At 43.6% G+C, this 24,333-nt stretch overlaps 1 protein-coding gene across 1 annotated transcript; it reads right to left on the bottom strand.

Annotated features, from left to right (window-relative positions):
• Positions 1-5,167: 5,167 nt before the first annotated feature.
• Positions 5,168-22,344, bottom strand: LOC118079884 (sulfhydryl oxidase 1-like). The gene is made up of 12 exons (XM_035104592.3): positions 22,022-22,344; positions 20,564-20,664; positions 19,143-19,191; positions 18,055-18,160; positions 16,825-16,906; positions 15,505-15,650; positions 14,497-14,631; positions 13,161-13,290; positions 10,553-10,675; positions 9,161-9,305; positions 8,153-8,308; positions 5,168-6,858 (listed from the first exon to the last, which is right to left on the bottom strand). The coding sequence occupies exons 1-12, from the start codon at positions 22,284-22,286 to the stop codon at positions 6,701-6,703; spliced, it is 1,596 nt and encodes a 531-aa protein (XP_034960483.2). The 5' UTR covers positions 22,287-22,344; the 3' UTR covers positions 5,168-6,700.
• Positions 22,345-24,333: the final 1,989 nt, after the last annotated feature.

The raw sequence follows: 24,333 nt of genomic DNA, 5'->3' as shown, positions 1-24,333 counted from the left end.
CAACATTGTTGAACTGCTACTGCAGCAGGCGAGCTAGCCGGGATCCTCTCTCTCTCTCTCTCTCTCTCTCTCTCTCTCTCTCTCTCTCTCTCTCTCTCTCTCTCTCTCTTTTTAAAGAAGCAGCACTTCAAAAACCAAAGCTGGTTGCTAGCCCAAGAGACAGCAAGCCATGCATCGTACATCAGGACTGTTTCTTCCTGACTGAAAGGGCTACTTACTGTATATACTTACTCCTTGAAACATCCTTAGCCTTTCCCCAAGCAGATCTCTGAGTAGGGAGGGGAGGGGATCCAATATTCTTTGCAAAAGCTTGGGAATAAAAAACAGGTCTGGGGTTTGTGTAAGAAAGGGTTAAATCCTTCTGGGGAAGGTGCCAGCGGGAGAATTGGCATTGAGATTTAATTCCAAAAGGGAGCTGTGAATTTGTTTGGGTTGGAGGATTTATTGACAGCTGATCTACTACTCGGGTATCATAAGTGACACCTTTAAGACATGCTGTCCTGATGATAATAAACAGCTGTCCAACTTGTTTAGGGCTCTCTGCTAATTTCTCTTTCGACTTGGGATGACTGTGGCAAACTAAAGGGGGAAAGATGAGCGGACTGCTTTGAAAATGAAAACTTTTTAGGACTGGGAGTGGGAGAAGCTGCTTCATGAAGATGAAAGAAAAAGGAGCTGAACACAGGTAAGGGCTGCAGATGCCGGGGCCAAATCACTTGCTCCCCTTGCTCTCCTTCAAGGAGCATTTATTGTTGACAGAATCATTCTCAGATGGACCCTTTACTAGAAGGTGGAATCTTTCCTTATACTGCCTTCTTTTAATTATTAAGCTTAAGCTTTGGAGCCTCTCAGAGTGCAGAGCTCAAATTTTCACAATACAGTAGTGCACTTTTCCATAAAACTTATTTGTGGACTGATCAATAATGATCAAGTTCAAATATGATACTGGTGTGAGGATACACATGGCACGACATAACAGTGACCGATATAAGAATGGTGCTTTTTTAAAAAAAACAAAGCATCAAGTTTATACTATATTATTGACTAATGCAAAATAATAATTTTCAAATATTGCGGAATGTGTGGTATTGCAAGTCTCTACACGCAGATATGCAGCCAATTTAAATAATTATTTTCTTTGAGCATGGTATAGCAAACAGTGGGTAATATACAACACAAGATCTGAAGGCAATTCAGAAAACCCTTCGGAACACCAGGATAGTTTTGAAAAACCCTACAGTTGTACTTTTTAGAAATGTTCAACAATATACCCATCTGCACAAATATTTGAAATTGTATGTCTCTTAGCTACATTTAATATTTCACACGTTTGTAGAAATGAAGTGGAACTTTGGGCACATGTTAAAAAGCTGCAAGGGAGCAGTTCGTGGCAAGTGTGGGGAGCTTCTGCGAGGGTTGTTGACAGGGGCTTGTATAGCGTCTCCATCATCTTTCTGAATCCAGCCCCAGCTTGCTCTGAAAGGAAGGGCAGGCTTGGACTCTGTGTCTCTTCACTGCACTAAGAGCTCTTTGGCAAAGTCAGTTGGTTCGGCTAAGAAATTGGTTGATTTGTGGATTAGCACAACAAACTGTTGAGCCAGTCTCTTGGTTGCATCCACGTTACCTCACTTCAGTCATATTATTAACACATCTTCATAATCTAGGGCTGCCATATTTCAAAAAGTGAAAATCCGGACAGAAAAGTTGTTGAGCTTTTTGGGCAAAATCGCTTTTTAAAAATGCAGTTTTTGAGCTATTTTTATGGGAAAACGACATTGCCGACACTGCCAAATCATAATCTAAATTATCAGTTTATGTGCTTCAGTATTAATACAGTGTGGTGTGAAGGAGAGTGGTAACTTATGCTTCGTGCTTTGTATTTTATATAGTAAATAAACCCTGTTAAAGTGCAACTTGGTATTTCCTTTATTGCCCACCTGAGTCCAAAAAGAGCCCCATGGCAAGACCATCCCTAAAATTGGAGTTTCCTCGATGAGCCCTGACTCTTTCTTTGCTCTGCTCAGTTCCTAGGTTCTCATCTGCACAGGTCTTCTATTCACTCATTTTGATCTGGTCTGTTGGTCTTCAGTGCTTAAGGCCTTTTCATTTTAACTTACCTTTGAATTTGTTAGGGTACATTAATTAGAGAACTAGAGTAGTACTATATGTGAGCGGGGGGATTTAAACTTCAGCACAGCCATTAATTTATAGAGCAGCCTGAAGAAATCTGTAAGAGGGAGTGTTAGCACTGGCTTATGACTATTGACGTGTCACAAGAATTTAGTTCTTAGGAAAAGTACTGATTATTATTGTACAAGTGTTATAATTTGTGGCAGGGGAAGGAAAGCTAAACAGAAAGTAAATTTCAAAGCACCGGGCATCAGCAGCAGAGGATGGAGTAGCCAGGAAATATGGCTGATCTTTTCAAATATATACATACCTTTTAAAGCCAAATAGAGTTAACTGCATTCTGAGTGGGTAGCTGAGATGTGATAAGATGATGGGCTTAAACTGGTGGGAGGAAGAGCTAGTTTAAATATGGGAAATAGTTTGCTAACAAATCTGGACTAGAAGAAGTATTTTATGGTTTATTTTGTGGTTTTCTAACATTTGTTACAGGCAGCAGAGCCAAAAAATAAAGCACCAATTAGCAATAAAATATCAGTAGTTGAAGCACTTTCACCAGTATAGCCACCCAACAGCTTTGGGATAGATAGCCATGAATTTGTCCAATGGTCATAGACTGGCCTTTTAATTTCCCTCATCCCTCTTGCTATAGCATCATCATCATTTTGCCTTGGCTATGTCATTCTGCTTCCTCAACACCCTTTTCCTTCCTGTACATGCTTGGATCCTGATTACCATTGGGCACGACGGTTGCATAGCTGCCAAGTTATCCCTTTTTTAAAGGGATTTTCCCTTATGCTGAATAGGCTTCCTCGCGAGAAAAGGGAAAACTTGGCAGCTATGGACGGTTGTCATGATGGTGCAAGCGCTGCTCACTCATTAATGTGTGAGATTTACCTGGGAAGAGATATAATCCATTGCCTGCTTAGCTCTGATCCGAGGCTTAAGGCAGCATTTGCAAACCACTCATAGATTGTTTCACTGTGCTTCAGGAGAACCAAATTATCCCATGCTAATAAGTCTTTGCAGCAGAAGTGAACTTGTCGTTGCTGCTGTTGGCATTTCGAAGATGGTTGTAGACAGATCTTCTCGGGGGGGGGGGGGCAGGTGGCTCCTGGTGTCAGTCAAACTGAATTAGGACTCTGCATTGTTTTCCTCATTCACATGCCATTGTAATGACTATCAAGGGGAAGGGGAAAGGAATGCGACATCATGATTGCTACACTGCCCTCCTTTGAGCTGAATTTATCTCACCTGCTCTTATGTTCTGTATGTAATAAACTGTGGAGTGCATAGCTGCCAAGTTTTCGCTTTTCTCGCCAGGAAGCCTATTCAGCATAAGGGAAAATCCCTGTAAAAAAGGGATAACTTGGCAGCTATGGTGGAGTGTTGCTAAAAAGAGGAAAAGGGGGTCTCCAAGTATCTTTCTTGCCTAACCACTACAAACCATTCTCAGACCTGTTAGGATTTCTGAGCCCTTAGCACATAGCAGAGACATTTTTATTTTATTTTTTTTAGTATTAGGAGGTCTAAAACGTGTTTCTGTATCCACATGTGTGTTTCAAACTATATGAAACTGATATTGTGAAATAGAAGATTGGTTTTATGTGTTAGCAGAAATTGCAGTGGTTGGTTCTAGTTACTTGGTTTCCTTGCTTGCTTGCTTTAAAATCACCCTACAGCTCAATTCCCATTGTTTCAAAGTAATATAGCGACAAGGGAAGATGCCTTCTTCAAAGTCAGGCAATTGGTCAATCTCAATATAATCTACATAGGCTGCTGGTTTTATCTGGGATTTCACATGGTGTTACCTCTCAGTCCTACCTGGAGATGCCGGGGATTGAACTAGGCAGATGTTCTACCACTAAGCTATGGCAGGAACCCCTTTGCAGAAGATACGATGGCAAGACAACCAGAAGATGGCAGCTTCAATGATATAGAAAGGCACCAGCTTCGCTGCCAATGTCAGATGTATCAGCAGCACTTGGCCAGCCTACACTGGACAGGCTGATGCTTCAATTGCATAGCAACCACAAATCAGTTCTCAAAACAACAGCATGGGGAGGACAGTACCAAAACCACAGGTATTTGAGGAACTGGGTTCTCTGTTAAGAGTGAGTGAAGGATGACAGTGCTACAGAGACGGGACAGCATGGAAGCAGACTTTTGAAAAGCCCCCTTTCTCAGGATATACCGGTAGTGATCTATACAAGGTTGTATCCAACTTTGGTCCTATTCAGATTAGACTCATAGAAATTAATGGCTAAATTAATGGACTTAATTTCAGTGGGTCCACTGCAGGTAGGATATCATCGGATACAAAACCTATTAGCCCAAAATGGACAGTTGTCCATTGTATAGTTGTTTCAATGCCTGAAAGCTCAATTTATGACCATTTGCCATAATGGATTAAAATGCCACCATGGATTTAAAATGCCCTCCTCAATCAATATACTTATATTGTGCTATTGTATTGATTATACAATACAGCTCTACTATGGAAACATAGGGAATTCTTTCTAGAAGCAGTGAGTATTTTTGCACAGAATATTTTTACACCAACCTGAACAGAGCTTGTAGTAGAAATATCATCGTTAAAGAGGCTTTTTGTGTGTGTCTCCAAGCAGAGTGTCTTTCTGATTTGTCCCGTGCCAAAAGATCTGAACTTTCCTGCTTATTAACAATGCTCCCCTAATGCTGAGATTTACTTGTAAAGGGGAACGCAGAGTCTGTCTACTTTTTCAAATGTTTGACATCATGCCTTGTTTTCATATCTCAAGAGTCTATGCAGAAGCTTCCCAAGTTGTGGGAACTCACACAAACACTTTTTTTTTCTATTTACAGCAACTATCAGGATCCTTCTTGAGCTCTTTTAGTCTTTAACCCCCCAGCCCCCCAAAGCCTTTTGAATCCTTGATAATGGGAACTGAACAATTCATTGGAGAGTGTGGGCTGACTGCCCTTGGCAGGCAGGGGTCATTGGTTGGCTGTGAATACAAAATCCTAGTTTCATATTTAAAAGCACAAAGGATACTGTAGATATGTTGATGCTCTTTTTATTGAATTCTATTGCCAAGTGCCTTTTCAGTAAGTTATAGAAAAATAGCAATGGAAGAAAAAATGTTGGGTGTGTGGGTATGTAGAATGATATTTAATGTTTATAAGGCTGGTCGTGATCTTTTCAGAAGCAAAAAAAAAAAAAAAAAAAAACACCAAAAACTGACAGAGCCAAGAAAGTGACAGGATGCAACTATTTTTAAAAAAACAACTTTTTCCCAATTAGTGTTCTCTGTCCAATTAATATTTCAAAAGAACCATTTTGCTCCTGCTCCCAAATTGGCCACAATAACATACATAGAAAAACTACATATACAAAACAAGGCAGAGGGCCTTCTTGGTAGTGGTGCCCACCCTATAGAACGGACCCCCTTCAGATGTCAAGGAAATAAACAACTATCTGACTTTTAGAAGACATCTGAAAGCAGCCTTGTTCAAGAAAGGTTTTAATGTTTGATATTTTATTGTGTTTTTAATATTCTGTTGGGAGCCGCCCAGAGTGGCTGGGGAAACCCAGTCAGATGGGCGGCATACAAGTAAAAAAATACTATTGTTGTTGTTGTTGTTGTTGTTGTTGTTGTTGTTGTATTTTTGCCCTCTGATTCTTGGAGGACTATAAAATGTCTCCATATGTGATCAGAATGCTTCCGGCTAACTGCTTCCAAGGAGAGACTATAAAATTTAAGACAGGGGTCAGCAAACTTTTTCAGCAGGGGGCCAGTCCACTGTCCTTCAGACCTTGTGGGGGGCCGGACTATATTTTGAAGAGAGAAAAAAATGAACGAATTCCTATGCCCCACAAATAACTCAGAGATGCATTTTAAATAAAAGGACACATTCTACTCATGTAAAAACATGCTGATTCCTGGACTGTCTGCGGGCCGGATTTAGAAGCTGATTGGGCCACATCCAGCCCCCAGGCCTTAGTTTGGGGACCCCTGAGTTAAGAACTCTCTCTAGCCTGAGGTGTCAGCATAACTAAAAAGGCTGTTTCCTTGATCACCAGAACCTAATGGATCTCAGATGACAGAGATGCCCATCAATCAACATCAGAAGATTTTATTCACCACTGGGCAGGTTCATGTGGAAGCAAGTGGCCAACTTCTCACTTGACAATTTATACTTTTGTATAGATATGCAAAGGCTAAACACACACACACTTACATGTTGTGAAGGTCTGTCCTAGATGGACACAGCAAGGTCACAGCCTGAGGCTACTGAACTGCTTATGCAAATATTGCAGCATGCAGTTTAGTTGCTCACCAGCCACACAAAGTAGCTGCACACAAGCTCAAAAGCCTCAGCAGCTCTTGATGATCTTCTGTGAAGGTTTGCTTATTTTTGCTGCCTTGCTCAGGTAAAAGCAGCAGTCCAAAAGGGCAGTAGCCAGTGCCTTCTATCATTTAGGGAATGAAGCAACATGTATCCTGTTTCTTTGGATGGTTAATGTGTGTGTAAATTTGTTTATGTGTGGTTTTGGTTTGAAGGTAGGGTTGAGGAGTTGGTTCAGGAAACCCTAGGAAATATTGTCCATTGAGAAATGTTTCTTGAGGAAGCTCAAAACAGCTGCCTTTTTCCACACAATTTTCTCATTCACGGTTTCACTGCATGATGGACACAAGTCTTGGGGAGGCCACAGGGTGCTGGGAATTTCGTCACCCTTGCTTTCAGCACCTATGCAATGTAAAGCAAAAGTGAAGTTCAAAATATTACCATCACAAAGCACAAAAGGACATTCTTACATAGTATTCTGGTTGGAACTGAACTGTCTGCCACTCCAGCTTCTGTCTGCTATACCATGTGAGTGACGTTCTTCAAATGAAAGTGTTTGCTTTCCTTTAAAAAAAATAGGGATGAGGAACTTGTGACCATCCACATGTTGTTGGTCTCCATCTCCCATCAGCCCTGGCATGTGCAGACAACAGCCAGGGATGATGCAAGTTCTTGTCCATATCTGATGGGCCACAGGTCAGAGACATAGTTTACAAAGTTTGAAGAAATCTGATTTTGAAGAGAGAATGATGTACATACAATGATCGCTGCCAACACTCAGATTTTAACTGACGTGCACTGCAGTTCTGTACTGTGTGTACAAAACTGTAGTCTAAGTTTTTGATACTTAGATAATAACAAGGCAAAAATTAAACCTATTAAATTCTGAGATAAATTTAAGTAGGGTATTCTTGGATAACCCTTCTATCTAAAGAATATTATATACATAACAAGTTGTTGCGAACATAAAGGACATCAAGGATATGGAAAATTACCTGAATCAATTACAGGAGAGATAAAGTCTTAAAGGAAAATCTGAAAGAGTTACTATAAGAGAAGACAGGAAACCAGGAAGAATAGACGTGGACAAAGACTTTTGCTGCAAACGTACACATTTTTCAGTCAGATTTTGTAACTATTTCAAACAGAGGGAGTCAATAATGATTAATTATCAAGATGACTCTGTTATTAAGAACATTTAATATCTTAGAACACATCCTAGCTGTGGAAAGTTTATGTTTCTATGAAGAACTGCATTGTGCAGTTTCATATTTTCAGCAATTCTTTATACGCCTCCTTTCTAGTTTTATCTTTCTAAGATCTCAGTTTCTCCAGAGGCTACAGATGCAGACAGCAGCGATAAAACCTGTGACTCAAGATCTTGCTCTTCTTTTACTTTCTCCCTCTTTATTCAAGGACATGATTAACTTCGGTCCATTAATTTCAATGGGTCTACTCTGAGTAGAATTAACATTGGCTACAACCTCTAGAGACTATTTTTTTGTTATTAAATAAGTCCAATAAGTAATTGCATTAAAAGCAAAGCAACAAACAGAGGCAGATGGAGGCAACTAAAAACAGCTAAACAAAAGAGAATGTTGTAAACAGTCACTAAAAAGAAAACCCCAAAGCCTGAGTGCAACAGGTATGTCTTCTTCAAATGCTGCTGAAATGGAAACAAAGGTGCCTGACATACCTGTAAAGGTTGACCAAAGCTGAAAAATAGCCTCATCTTGGTCCTTCACTTCGGTGATGAATTCTGCTGGCAAGCTTGCAAAGCGCTTTGCAGCCGGTGAGAAAATATAGAAGTTCGTCATGAATTCTCTTGCTGCAGGAAAGACTTCTAATGATGCTAAGGGAAAGCAGAACAGAGAGAAAGGGCAAGGATGTCACCATGAGAATCACAGATCAGTAAGGTGGTGGTGGAGGAAATTGGCCTGTCCACACATACAAAACATCTTAGGCCTTGCAAGGTGAATTCAGAAACAGGCTCTTTTCTTTCCTCAAGGACAAATACTTCACAGTCACCACAGATAAGAAGAGCAACAAGATATGAGGCGAGTGCTTTTCCACCTCTACTCTTGAACAGCAATGGTTGACTTCAGCAGTTAAGTACTTCATTTCTGGATCACTTCACTTCTGCATTGTCCACACCACACTGCCAAACACTATTTTTTGTAGCACAAGGGAAATGACTGCAGAACCGTTTCCCTGTCTGCCATTCTGGACAATATTTCTGTTAGGCTGAAGGGAAAAGAGGCAGAGCTATGCACCTGGCCTCCCATCAGCCATGAGCTTACCTGGAGGGACAAGGCAACGGGAGCCTGGAGCAGCAGGAGTGCAACAGCAGAAGCCCATCAGGCACTCCCTCTGCTGTGCCCACACCACACTGACCACTCTGCCACCTCCTTCCTCCACCTCTGGGTAAGCAATAATACGGCTGAGGGGAGGCCATGTGTCTGGCAGATCCCCTCCCCCCCTTGTTGTAATGGCACAGTACCAGAGGCCCATTTTCAAGATAAGAAGAGGGCTTTCCTCTTCCCCAATTTTGGTAGAGGGTTGGTGGGCCCCTAGAAGTGTCTCTGTGAGTCTGATCTGCCCTACAGGCTGCAGGTTTGCCACTCTCTGCTCCCGTAGCTCAGACAGTACCTGGAGGTAGCTAGAGCTTCAATATGGATAACCAAACAGAAGGGACTTTGCTTACGGTTTGCCCCCTCGCTTTTCAGTGCTTCCTGCACTGCCAGCAGGTGGAAGATAATCCGGAGAGAGCACAAATAACTTTCGAACCCAGGTATGTTTCCTTGACATCCCACACAGTCTGGAGTCTCTGGAAAGCTGGCATTCAGACCCTGAAAAGCATGAGGAAGCTCTTTTAATGTAATAGTAGTAGAGGGTGAGCTTTGTCATCACTCCTCATCTTCCCTCTGTGTATGCGTGTGTGTCACTTGGCACATTGTTTTTTCCTTGCTTTTATTGTTGAGTCAAGAAATCTAATACAAAAAAGAAAAATATCCTAAGAGAACAGAAAGAAGAGGGAAAGAATATGCACAACATTAGCCCTTTCTTCTGCCTTACAATATATTATGTCGACTGAGCAGTTCTTGTTGAGGCATCAAAACCAAAAGGAAATAAATTATAAATGCCACTGTTGATCACTTCACTTGTGGTTCATGAGCATAATGGTGTGTGTGTGTGTGTGTGTGTGTGTGTGTTCTTTAAAATGAAAAATCTCATTTATAACATTTGTAGCTAAATTGTATCTATATTCCTTCTTTTTAATTTACAAGGTAACCTGTGGGAAGGGAAAGGACCATGTACAAAACCAAAAGCAACAATTCAATTACAGGAGTAGGTATGAGAAAGTAGCTATTTTCACTGCCTTATTTTGTATTATTGTTCTTTTTCTTATCATTTCTACATTTTTGCAGCTGTCGAAGACGTGATGGGGCGGGGCACAGAATGCATACCATTCTAATTCAGATAAAATCTCCTAGTTTCTCCATTTCTCTCATTCATCAAACTTTGTGTGTAATTATTTTAGCCTCTGCAATTTCCCACACATCCCACAGGATATAATTTCCATCCTTTATATTTTGATACCACAACAATTTTCTCTGGCTTTTATTTTTGTTTGTGTATATAAATAAGATGAATTTAAAAAAAGAAGATTGATCAGTTCTCCACATTTTTCTCAACTAGAATAAGCTTAATCTATGAAGATATTCTTTGGGTACACTCTATGTTTTTCTCAGTCTGGGCAGTGATGGCCAGGTCCCGACACACATGAACGTGAAGCCAATGTGCTGCCTTCAACTACAAGCCCCATCATCCCTAGCAATTGACTATGAGATGGGAGGTGTGTCCAAAACAGGCTTCTGCTGCCATTGAACATTCCCCCAGGAACCCCTGCACCTTGCAGAGGACATTCCACAGCAAAGATATAGAAGTTTCTTGGCACATGGTGGTGTGGGGAAAGTTCTCTGAAGATAAACATTTAAAAGCTACTCAATTAGAAATTCTGGGAAATGGGGGTTGGGGGAAGAGATGCCATGGACACATCTTGGCTGGAAAGAATCTCTTTGTTTAGTTCATGTACCTCTTTTGCAGCTTTTAGAGCTTCTATCCATTCATCCCGTGAAATATTTGTCGACAAGTTGGACTCCTGCCACACTTCCAGTTTGTGAAGGTAGTTGTGGACCGCAGAGCGCTCAGGAAAATACTGAAACAAAGCAATAGGAAACAAGATTAACAAGAGGAGCCCAGTAAACTCTGAATGAAAAGTGGTGTGTGTATGTGGGTGAGTGTGTGGCTCTGTAGGCTGGGCTGTGTACATACTGCAGGGTTATGTAAAAACAAAGTACTGGGTTGTACACCACCAAGTCATCCCCAAAGAGCAAGGATGTCAACCTGAATAATTTGACTTCCTCTCCTTGCCCCCTGCCCCTACCATGTGCTATTGGGGTTCTACCAACCCACTTGGGCAGATTGGGGAGGGGCATGAGACAACAAATTGGAAGTTCCAATGTGCAGGTGGAAGTCTTTGCACTCAAGGGAGAATTTGGATGGGCACAGAGTTCAGGTACTTGAGAATCTTAGTTTTTCTTTCTTTCCAAACTCAAAACTCCCCTTGTACCCAGGTATGTGTATGTACTAGGAGCTCAAAGGCACAATTTAACTTTAAATGAATGTCAGCTTGACACATTGTATGAACCAGGAATCCTGTTCCCACTACAAAGGAGCTAAGGTTAAGCAATCAGCTGTCTTGCGCTGCTATTATCAGAAAGCTGATTAAATATTTGGATTTAAACTACCTTCCAGGTAGAAACACAAAGCACTGGTAACCTGAGGTAACCCAGGATGATACAGTGGTTCATGGTGCTGAAAGTGTCATGTCCCTGCCATTATTTATTAAACAAACAAACAAATGTTGCTGGGGATTGAACCCGGGGCCCTTTGCACACAAAGCAAATGCTTTAGCACTAAGCTATGGCCCTTCCTCACTCCTGTTAAGACTCTCCTGGCACCAAAAGTTGGATATCTCCAACACAAGGTCCAAGAGCACCTCTGTCTGCTCAGGCAAAGCAGGGTAGACAATACAACCAGAGATTCAATCCTCTCTTCCATGCTTTACCCAAAGACTGGGTTCATACATTGCAAGGGGTTATTCTCACGGACCCTGTTTTTTTAAAAAATATCAGGCACCTTGCCATGCAACCCACATGCCAGAGGTATAGCATCACATTAAGCAAAGAAGAATTACATTAGAGCAGTAGGGACCCTTCCTTTCTCTCCAGGTGTCTCTGGCTCCTGTTTCTTGCAAGTGAGCAGCTGCAGTAATTCAGGCAGTTGCTCAGTAGCCTGGATGCTCCAAGCCTCTGAGTAAGCAGATCAATCAATCTGAAACCTGGCTTGCCATCACAGCATGGGGGTACAACACAGATGTCAGGATGCAACTTTCTCTTCAGTAGTTCAGCAGACAGACACCTCCACCTGAGCTATTCTTCCTCCATTGTCTCTCCTTCTCTCTGCAGGTTAATTTGCTCGGATTTGCAAGCTCAGCATGCTCCAGATGGATTAGGAGCTCACAGAGCCGTCTCTGAAGAGCAGCAAATCCATTTCTTAGCCTAGTGATTTTTTTCCAGGCAACTCCGTCAATAGCTCTGTGATTTCAGCCCGCAACCAGGAACAGGCTCACAATCCATTCTAAAGTTCCCAACAACTCTTCCCTTTAATCAAACAAAGTTGTTTCAGAGGAGGTAGTTTAAGGCCTTCCCTCTAGAATGCTGACTCACATTTCAAACAGTCTAAGCAGCATACCAAGCAGGAAACTATTCTCTAGTCTAGCCCAAACTCCCATAGTTCTTCTGTATTCTCTTCCTAGTATTAATTTTTTTTTGGGGGGGGGGAACCCCACTGCTAGATTGTATGCAGGAACCATTCTACTATTCACACTATGTCTTCCTTCAAAGTCTTACATCGGTGTCCAACTTCAGGTACAAACTCTCAAAATTGGATTTTTTTTTCCAAGTAGGAAACTCAGAGTCTGAGATGTCGGATAGATTTATGACATTTATATTCTGCATGTGGTTGCTAACAGGCAGGCAGGCAGGCAGGCAGAGAGAGAGAGAGAGAGAGAGAGAGAGAGAGAGAGAGAGAGAGAGAGAGAGAGAGAGAGAATGGAAGAAAGAGGGAATGGTAACTGGAGAAATGACAGGTTGACCACCAGGGGATGGGCTGAGTGGGACAACAAATGGAGAGGAAATGGGGAAACTGGCTTGTTTTAATTGTGTGTAGAGCAACCCTAGGAAAAGTTTGCTTGCATCCACAGCAGAACTTCAAACATAAAAGCCGCTTCCGCTCTCAAACAAATCTGCATTTAGCTAAGGGAATATCACAAGGCTAGGCCAAAATTATGCAGGAATGCAAAAGAATAATCTTACACAGTTACGTTTCTAACTTGACCATTTCTAAAAGCCACCGATCAGCCTACTTCAGGAACTGTTTCCCTCCTCAAAACATAGCTTTTTAAAAAATAAAATAAAATATGTGACAAGCATAGTTTTTATTTACTGCCCCAAAGGACCAAGAGAACTTTTGAAAATGGGAGAGCCCAAAAGAAAATTAAAAGATCTTGCCAAATGTTCAAAAACAGAGTCTCTACTATACCAACAACAGAGAAGCCTGGGTATATGTAGAAAACTTACCTTGGCTAGTATATGCACATACTGCTTCAATGCAGAGAGCCGCTCTTCAGTGAAGTTGGCTAATCTTACTTCAGTTCTGTGCAGGCTGCAAAGCACTGCATACTCCAGGTCAGCCATGCACAACTGTGTTCTGTGACAGATAAGAGGGTGGAAAGATAACCTCATCATTGAAGCAGCCATATCATCTGTATCACAAGAGGGCAGACATCAGGGGTCATCTGTGCTTTTACCAGAGATGAACCAATTGGAGACTAGTGCAAAAGACACCCTAAGGAATTTTTAGACCTGGAATTTGGTTCTTTGAACACCAGAGCCAGAGGCATACCTAGGGGTTGACTAGGTTGGCCCCTGCGAAGGGCACAGGCCTAGGGAGATGCAAAAATTGCACCTCTCCACTGTGTCTTGGCTCCTTTGGTAAGGGCGCAAGGGACAGGGGATGGGGCGCCAATGCAGCTCCTTGCCAAGGGCACAAGGGAGCCTAGGTATGCCTCTGACCAGAGCAGAATGGAGTTCACAGCCCTTCCACAGAACAATCCATTCCTGGTTTCCTTTAGCTGTTTTCTATTTCCGTAGCATCATTTATGGTAAGGAGAGCATTTTGGTTTTGCTGCTGGGAGTCAGATGTCCTTGCTAATTATTGGAAGTCACCTAGAAATCTATACCACTCCTGATCTACCCTGCAGGAATCAGGAACTGGCTTCTGAAGAACCAAATCAGGGCCGACTTTGGCACCATCTGGACCACAACTGCTGCTCAGAGTCATCTGCAGTCTTTGCAAAGTGTCACAAGGCCACACCATTGCAGGAAAATAAGCATCTCAGAGAGAAAAGAGAAGGCAGGGCACGAACCTTCTCCCCTGAGCTCTAATTCTTTATATGAATGCAGGTTTTAAAAATTATTTCTATGAAGGTGCTTTCAATCTTGCATTCTCCTACATCATACGGTACTCTAAAGTGGTTCAGTCCAGGAACAGTTTTATATGAAAAGTTGCTTATCTAGAGCATCAAAATTAGTCACTGCTAAGCATACCACTTGCCTTGAGCATTGTGATATCACTGGATGTAGGTAGATAGATAGATAGATAGATAGATAGATAGATAGATAGATAGATAGATAGATATGTATAGAGATGGCCCCTTTGCCTGCTGGCCCCTCCTTGTCCATTATACCTTGCCACGTGGTTTGTTGAGCTCAGACAGGCCTTCTTCCCTTCTGCTCCCAAAGCTGTGCCTGATCAGCTACTGAATGCTCACCAAGTGTCAACGATGACCAGTGTTACATAAATGCAGTGAGAACAGAAGAAAGGGGGGCTACTAAGGTGACCCTTGCTTCTTACCTGTCTGCTACCTCCCAGGAGTCAGGGGTAGCCTTTGTTTCTGCTATTGGTGGCTTAGAAGTGCCAATGATTTCTCTCTGGACCCCAGGTAGTGTCCGCAGGAAGTCTGTGTAGAAGGATCTTGAATTGTTTGCCCTGTGATGGAAGTAAAATATGAGAGGAGACTCTACTCTAAGACGGTGGGCAATTCTGACCTTCTGATGCAGGAGGTCTCAACTGCAGGTCACCATGGGGGCTATCCTTGTTCTAACCCATTTCATGCAGCCTCTTCAGTTGTCATAAAAGCTGTTCAACCCCTTTCAAGGTATGCAAGAGAGAAACAGTGCAGGGCACTCCATTGCATAGCATCAACATGCACCTATGCATGCACAGCTGCACATCTCCGGCACCACTGCCAAAAATGTTTCAGATTTTGTGTTAAGGAAGCCCAAATCTGCTCCCAGAATGTGCTCGCCACCCATTATCTAAAAACTGAATTGTGCAGAATTATAGGGCTAGAGCAGATCCTGTTAGGTTGCAATTTGACATGCAATTCAACATATGCAATATGATATGGACCATGTATTTCCCCCCCCCCAAAAAAAAATCCTGTTGCACGTCCTTGATTTTAGTGGCTGAACTTTAGTGGCCACTAAATTCCGTCAGGTGATGGAATTCAGGATCTTTTAGTTTAGAACTCAAGACACACAGGCCCCTTCTGCACTATGCATTTAAAACAGTATTATACCATTTCAAACTGCCATGGCTCCCCCCTGAAAGAATCCTGGGAGCTGTAGTTTGTGAATGGTGCAGAGAGTCATTGGAGACCCCTATTCCCTTCACAAATCAACAATTCCCAGAGTCCACAGGGATACTATCGCAGGCTGTGTAATAGGAAGACACAAGTAATTGCTCAATAGGGTTTTAAAGGAATGTAGCTTATAAATCATATACACAAGCTCCATGAACACTGTTATGCAAAAGCAGCTCATATATGTATGTCGATTATGGATACCCGCAGCAACTCACAGAGCGATGGGTGTGCAAGAGCCTTTGCTTGAATACAGGAAGCCAGACGGGAAGGTGCAGACCTTGCATCTAGTCACTAGCTCCGCATTGCTCTTCAAGACTCTCCTCACAACAATGTTTTCATACTGGGCCATGTCCAATATGACCTAAGATCAGAAGGGCACATTGCATTACAAATGGAGTTGCTCTTTTCGAGCCAGAAGCAAACCGTCTCCCTTTCCTCTAATGCTTGTCTACCAAGTGATCAGATCATCTCTGCTGCACCTCAACAGACAGGTAGCCGTGTTGGTCTGAGTCGAAGCAAAATAAAAAAATTCCTTCAGTAGCACCTTAAAGACCAACTAAGTTTATATTTTGGTCATAGCTGCCAAGTTTTCCCTTTTCTCGCGAGGAAGCCTATTCAGCATAATGGAATTTCCTTTAAAAAAGGGGATAACTTGGCAGCTATGATTTTGGTATGAGCTTTCGTGTGCATGTGTGCATGCACACGAAAGCTCATACCAAAATATAAACTTAGTTGGTCTTTAAGGTGCTACTGAAGGAATTTTTTTATTTTGCACCTCAACAGAGTCTTAGTACCTACTTCCTTGAAGATGGTGCAGCTCTGGGTAACACACATGCCTCCGATGGTTCCTTTACAAACAGCTGAGGTTGTGGGAGGGCAGAAACAGCAATAGACAGTGTCTGTGCCCTTTTCTCCCAGAGAAAGCCCAAGATGGACCAGTTAACCCTTCCCCACACAGAACTATAAAAAGTATTAACTGCTTACACTGTGTAGAAGGCTTAGGCAAGAACCTTAATCTACAGCTGCCTTTTTTGTGTGTGTGCATGCCACCCAAGTGGCCTTTGTAAGTTCAACTTCTCATTGAAACTGAAGGTATTTTAATCCTACAACAATCCTACAATTAATGTGAGTAAAAGTTGCTTGTCTCTAGCTGGTGACTTATTTACAGAGTTATGCAACATGCAAGTCTAACATATTTACAAGCCTAGTATCAGGCTTGTATCCAGGGGTACGAAGACTTCAGGCATAAGGGGGTTTACTTTGTTTTTCACAAAACCCTTGAGATCCACCAAGTGGAGATAAATTTCTGGACTCATAATTCTTTTATTTTGAGTATCAGAACTTAACAAACCTCATGGTTATAATTTTATAATTTACTCCCAGTTACACATATCTTTCTTCATCCAGCAGTATAATTTGGGGTCATCTTGTTGCTGATACTGTTGACCTTCCAAGAGTTCAAAAACTTTGCTGATCTACTGTGAATCACAAAGATCTAGACCAACCCTGTTTTTAATCAACCAATTAAAAATCACCTCTCTGCCCAAAAAGGAGTCGTCCTCCTCGAATATCAGGGCTACCTTCCTTCCTGGAACCGAGTCAACAAATTCTGTTGTACTGTAAAATAACAAAGAGAATAGCATGTTAAACAAAATTTGGACTAAGTCCCACATGAACATTATTTTCATGCAAATACTGGTCCTCCCAATAGTTGAACATTTATTCCTATATCATGCACTGACATATATCATGCACTGATCCCTTGACGTAACTGGATTTGGCATATTGACATGTGACACTGTGGGAGATTAGAAAATTAAAATGTGTTTTTTTTATTTATGTATAAAGGCATTTATATACCGTGTTTCTCATATTATAAGACATGTCTTATATTTATTTTTTCCTCAAAAAAACACACTATGGCTTATTTTCAAGGGATGTCTTATTTTTTTCCTCCTCCTCCTGCTGCGGCCGGCATTGCTGCTGTGCCTATCACTATGTCTTATTTTCGGGGTATGGCTTATATTCCTTGAATGCTTAAAAATCCTGCTATGGCTTATTTTATGGGTATGTCTTAAAATATGAGAAACAGGGTACTGCCAGCCTGTGTGAAATATCAAGGCAGTGTACCATATAGTTAATAAAAGATAACACACCACCAATGATTGGCTAATCAAGAAATGTAAACAACTGTCTGCATAAAAGGTCTTCCATGCCTGAAAGTCAATAGTAAATATGCTTGCCCAATTTCTGCTGGAAGAGTATTCCATAGCATGGGACTGATAACACTAAATACCTGACTTCTTAACATAGCACAATTCAAAGTGTTGGTGCTGACCTTTAAAGCCCTAAACAGCCTCGGTCCAGTATACCTGAAGGAGCGTCTCCACCCCCATCATTCTGCCCAGACACTGAGGTCCAGCGTCGAGGGCCTTCTGGCGGTTCCCTCGCTACGAGAAGCCAAGTTACAGGGAACCAGGCAGAGGGCCTTCTCGGTAGTGGCACCCACCCTGTGGAATGCCCTCCCACCAGAGGTCAAAGAGAACAACAATTACCAGACCTTTAGAAGGCATCTTAAGGCAGCTCTGTTTAGGGAAGCTTTTAATGTTTGATGGAATTCTGTATTTTAATATTTTGTTGGAAGCTACCCAGAGTGGCTGGGGGAACCCGGCCAGATGGGCGGGGTATAAATAATAAATTATTATTATTATTATTATTATTATTATTTGTGAGGAAATTGATTGAAAGATGCCTAAAATAGTTACCTGAGCGGAGCCAACAGTGGGGTGTCAGGGGACCACCAACTAGTTAGATGTCTCTCTGCAAAGGTGATTATGGCTTCCCTCAGGCTCTGAGGGTCATCCTTAATTTCTGAGGGGAGGAAAAGGCTGATCATAACTCTGAGGACAGCCATTGTGCATTCTCCAACTCAAACACCACTCACAAACAAATGCCACGTGCCAGCAAAGGCTGCTTGTAAGCCAGATCCAATTTCTCACACATTTTGAATGTGAGCTTCCCTTTGGCCTTTAAACTTATGAATATTTATATCCTAATCTTCATCTCAAAATCTCAGGCCAAGGAACATTTTTTAAACAAACCCATTAAACAATAAAATCACACCAAGTAAAAAACAAAACAAAAACCTGCACAGCAGCATCTTTAAAAATCCCAAGCTGAACACTAAGAATTTCCAAAAGCTTGAGTACACAGCCATGTTTTAAGGTTTCTTTGGAACAGAAACTCTGAGAAAAATAGTGCTAGATTAAAAAAACAAAAACAAAAAAAATCCCTAAAATATAGTCAGGAAACCACTCTGACCTTAACTTCTTTATGAGTATTGGATTGTAGGCTTGTGTGTGCCTATTTTGATTCTAACACACATATCAGGAAGTCAAGTTACATCTTGCCTTCAGGACCAGAACATATATCCCCATGACTCATTTTAACATATACAGTACTGTATAAATATATTTGCTAATATATTCCTATATGAGAGTGTGAACTCCAAGCTGCTGATTGTGCGAAGAGTGGCAGGCTATTCTTTTAATTGCTGACGAAACATGAAATGTCACAAAAAGAGAAAAAAGGGGGTAAGGCCAGAGAGATTGTGTCTGTCCTAGCCATTTGCACTGAATGACCACCCTCCATCTTGGACAATCATGGTTCTGTAAGGCTTCCGTATGACTATCTGTTTCATCTGGGTGGAGAATGGGGAGGAGGAAGCAAGAAGCTCAGCTCTCCCTCCAGCTAGTCTCAGCCTAGCAAATTAACCTCTGACCCTCACCTCAGCAGTGAGAGCTTTAGATTCAAATAAATAACTGAGGTTTAGAATCAATTTCAGGATACATACCTTCAAACTTTATGCTATCGCCAGCATATGTAGAGAATGGCTTTAAAAACTGGAAGGAAACAAACCAGCAAGTCAGGTTTTGCTTTGGGCATCATATTTTCAAGTCTGCTGCAGTAACTTAGGGTAGGCATCATACTGCTTAAGCACAAGGTTGCAAGTGGGGACTGCACCCATTTGTTTAGAAGTTCTGGCAAGGAGGATGAAGTCCTTTTTGGACATTTTGGTGCTGCTGGATTCTTCTGGTGGTGACTAACTGGATTGCTCTGGCGGCCTCATCTTCTTCCTCTCTCCCCCCCCCCTTATATTGCTTTCTATTTGTTATTGCAGCATATTGCAATATGTACATAGCAGTTGTGAATGTTGCGCATCCATAAGGGATGTACAGGGCCAGGGTCAGCTGCAAGGACCCTAGGAACCCAAGAAGAGCAGCAACACCACTGCCTCCTTGATCAACTGCTACCTGCTCTCTCTTTCATATGGAAAGCACAGGGGCAGTGGGACCCAGTGCTACTGCTGCCAGTAAATAAGTTAGACCTCTGGTCTTCAGAGTGCAGCAGAAGGTTATCTACAATAAATGAATGACCCAGGAAGGTGTGGATGTATAAATGAATACATTTGCATTTTGCAAAATGTTACAGAAAAACAAGAAAATCAATCAAAAGGCATCCTTACAGTGTTGGCAGAACTTCACCATAGGCTGGAATAGAGCTAACATTATGAAAATCACAAAGTGATTAACTTTTGTTACAATTTAAGACTAATGCTCGTTATCTTTATAAGGATTTCAACAGCTTTTGAAGGGAATACAGAGATATGAAAAAGGAAGAAGCTAGTACAGTAACACTGGAATTGTAATTATGGTGTTGTATACTACTATTTACTATTCTAAACCACAGAGCCTAGGGCTTGCTGATCAGAAGATCGGCGGTTCAAATCCCCGCGATGGGGTGAGCTCCCATTGTTTGGTCCCAGCTCCTGCCCACCTAGCAGTTCAAAAGCACATCAAGTGCAAGTAGATAAATAGGTACCACTCCGGCAGGAAGGTAAACGGCGTTTCCATGCGCTGCTCTGGTTCGCCAGAAGCAGCTTACATAGCTGCCAAGATTTCCCTTTTCTCGCGAGGAAGCCTATTCAGCATAAGGGAAAATCCCTTTAAAAAAGGGATAACTTGGCAGCTATGAGCTTAGTCATGCTGGCCACATGACCCGGAAGCTGTCTGCGGACAAACACTGGCTCCCTCGGCCTATAGAGCGAGATGAGCGCACAATCCCAGAGTCGTCCGTGACTGGACCTAAAGGTCAGGGGTACCTTTACTTTTATACTACAATTAAAACAGAAGAACACCCGCCCCCCTCAAAACAAAACAAAAATCAGGTGGATCTCATCAAACTACGTCATCCAATTTTTCACATTATCATTACCTTCACAGTTGGGTATGCGGTGACTTCAAAGTCTGAACACATTTTCTCATTGCACATCTTGCCACAATCTATCACACCCAGCTTCAAAGTAGGTCTCCAGTCTGAAAAGGCAGATAAAACCATATGGCGTGGGGAAAAGATTTAATAGGGGATGGCTGCTTAATCTATCATAGAACCATAGCTGCCAAGTTTTCCCTTTTCTCGCGAGGAAGCCTATTCAGCATAAGGGGAAATCCCTTTAAAAAAGGGATAACTTGGCAGCTATGCATAGAACACAAAGGTAAGAGCACTCAATGAACGCAGCAGCTTTTAAATATAAATGAGTCAATAGCACACACACACACAGTATATATATATCTCGCAGTCAAAGAAAGGAGATTGGAAAGAGTGAGTGTTCCGAAGAACAAGGGGATGAAAGGGCCAGAGGGTGGAATCTGAAAGAAAAAGAACATAGAAACATAAGAATCTGCCTTCTACTCAGTCAGACCATTTGGCCATCTAGCTCAGTATCGTCTACTTGGACTGGTAGCAGCTGTCCAGGATTTCAGACTGGGGTCTCTCCCTTGATGCCTGGAGTTTCTGGGGATTGAACTCGGAACTTCTGCATGCAAAGGCCCTCAGCTGCTGAGCTACAGTTCTTCCCCTAAAAAAGGCCTTGGAGACAGGACAAGCAAAGAAGGGGGGGGGGGCATGCAGCTGCAGAGATGAAGGCTGACATCTACGTCAAGGGTGCTGCCAACATGAATAAAAAATGGGGGGAGGGGGAGGAAGCACCACTCTGCGTATCAAACATAAGACATGGTGCACACATACCATTTGAATGACCATCAACTTGGGGGGTGGCACCCTCAAATATTTTATTTGGGGTGGCGAAGACCCCTCGGCCCCTAGGAGTTGGCTCCAATGCCTTACAAAGTGGTGTACAGGGCAAAATAAGAGCCATTAGCTGGGGCATCTAACCTTTTTTGCCTCAAGGGCCACACCGACCCAAGTTCTATGGGGCAGGGGGTTGTCAAAGTGGGCATGGCCACTTTCAGCTGTCATTCAGAGACCACCTACTCAAATGGAAGAAGCAAGATAAAGGATGGTTCAAGCGGGAAATACCATGGGAGCCTCACTGAGCTTAAACTCAAGGAAGAGAGGTGGCTAGCGTCTCGAGGGTTGAGCAGAGAAGGGGGAACGCACAGGCTCATGTACCTTAAGATGCAGCAGTAGCCGCTCTCTCTGAGCATGGCATGGGCTTTCTCTAAATAAGTTGGAGGGGCGGCCTCGACGCCCTGACAATCCCGCCTTGAACAGCGCGCAATGCGACTGTTCACGGGAAAGAAAATCTCTGAGCATGCACAGAGGGTCCTTCCGTCACATTCACCAACCACCAACGCCAAATCTGACGGTGAACGGGAGTGTGTGAGAGAGAGACAGGTGTCCCGGCAGCACAATTAGCCCGGCTTGTCCTACCCTTTATATCCCGGGCGAGCGCTCGCCACGTGGGGGCGAAGGCGGCGGAAGCGGCAGACCAGCGCGCGTAAAACTGGACAACCCAGGCGCTGCGAGAGAAGAAGAGGCTTTGCAGCGTGTCCGGCTGCAGCTCCACCACGGGGTCGTGGGGCCCGTAGCGAGAGACGCCGCAGGCCTGCGACGGCGGCGATAAGAGGCAGGCGGCGGCCAGGAGGACGAGGCAAGCGGGCAGCCCTGGCCCGGCTCGGGGGAGACACCTCGGCATGACGAGCAGCAAGATCTGGGGCTTTGGGAGAGAGAGCGGCGCGCACACTGCTAGGTGTGCAGCGGGGGAGAGCCAGGGGCTTTTAATGGAATCCACCAGACCCGCCCCCAGACCCCACCTATCATGCCCACCCTCCAGACTTTGGAGGGCGCACGATGGGGCGGGATCCTCTGCGACTCCATACGGTCCCGGAACTGGAGGTCTTCTGTGCCAATGTCCCCGACGTTGTTTGCCCAGGGCAAACTCGGCGCGACGCCGCTTCCCGCTCAAAGGGAGGGAGAGGAGGAGAAACATAAAGTAAAGTTCTATTACCTTATTGGAGACAAAGGGCAAGAAGCATGGACGCAGCTAAGGGGAGGGGGCAGGGAGGGGCAGCTGCTCCCCCATCAATAAAAATCAATAAAAATACATAGCAAACTGAGGTTCTGCCCCCCCCCGTAACAACAGGCCTCTCCCCTCCCCAACAAAAATCCTGGCTACGCTCATAAGTAAGCAATTCTGTTTGCCTACGCAACACAAGAGACACAGGTGCATGCTGTTCAACAGTCAGGACATTGCAATAAACAGAATGTGCATCCTAATGAAGGAAGGAGCTCCCAGGATACAACATCTATATTGTGGGAAACATCATGTAAAGAGAAAAGAAAAATGCCCAGGATACGGACAGCATATGGACAGTGCGTGGCAAGCTGTGCATTTGTATCAACCCTAACCTTTGAACAGAGTACAGTCATTACCCACTACGGTACCAACCATTGATGATGTGACCTATTCTGAGCCAATGTTCTTTCATGGTTTCCGGTAAAAAAAATGGATTCTGGCACATGCAACTTGAAACAGAGTCAAGTTATTTGACCACTTTTGCAACTCCTGTTGGCAGATAACCTTGGCTTCAGCCCAGCCCCTGAAGTATTTCAGCACTGATTGAACCAGGAGCTAGAGACCAGGACAGTCAGAGAGAGTTAGGAGTTAAAGAAAGCTTGTTGGATTATAGTTCTTTGTTTTACTATACTCCTGCCTGATCCTTAATGATAATTAACACCACCACCAGAAACATTCCCCACTTGTTGATTCCCATAAGCATTCAGATGCATACTTGCTCCAACACTAGGTACAACATAGCCTTGTCCCCAACGCTGACTCTTATTCCTCCCCATAGGGATCGGCTTCATATTGTAATATTTCAAATTCTTGAGAACTTTCATCTTCTGAAGGATCTGGGGGTTGGGTTAAATCAGCATCCCTCTGAATCTGAAACCTCTCTCACACACAAAGCCTTCCTTTTTCTTCCAAATCTGTGACTGGTGTGGAAACCCATTGGGGTTTAATGCAATAGAGCAGGCATCCCCAAACTGCGGCCCTCCAGATGTTTTGGTCTACAACTCCCATGATCCCTAGCTAACAGAACCAGTGGTCGGGGAAGATGGGAATTGTAGTCCAAAACATCTGGAGGGCTGAAGTTTGGGGATGCCTGCAATAGAGCAACTGAACATCTTGGGGGATTGTATGGGTATGGCATCACTGGGGACCTCAGTGGGGCAACTGGGACTGACCTGCTGTATGCCTGCTTGTGATATTGACAAGGGAGAGTTGCTCCATCAGCCTACGTCACGGGTGTCAAACACAAGGCCCGGGGGCCTAATCCGGCCCGCCAGACCTCGTCATGTGGCCCGCGTAGCCGCCGCCGACATTAACCACTAACAGTAGTTCTGGGGCCTGCGATTGGCCGAGGGTCAAAACCGGGGGCGGGGCTGCAGGCGGAGGCCGGGGCGCTGGAGCTGTGCTGACGGCCTTGGCCAGGGAATTTCAATTTCGAATGAGGCTGAGGGAGGCGGTGGCACAGCGGCCAGACGGGGAAGTGAGATGCAGGAGGAGGAGGAGGAAGCCCGCCGAGGAGGTAGGAAAGCCCTACAGGCGCCGCCGGCAAAGTTGGTGCCAGGACGGAGCAGCGCTGGATTTTTTTTTGGCGGGCTTTGCTGTTGTCTCCGAGAGCGAGTGAGGCGGCACTGGGGAGCCGCCGCCCACCGCTTCCCTTCCTCTCCTTCGC

The sequence above is a fragment of the Zootoca vivipara genome, chromosome 2 (genome assembly GCF_965207765.1).
Source record: "Zootoca vivipara chromosome 2, rZooViv2.hap1.1, whole genome shotgun sequence".
NCBI classification, from domain to species: Eukaryota; Metazoa; Chordata; class Lepidosauria; order Squamata; family Lacertidae; genus Zootoca; species Zootoca vivipara.
The sequence above is the reverse complement of the archived record's forward strand: the minus strand, read 5'-3'. Positions and strand labels throughout refer to the sequence as shown.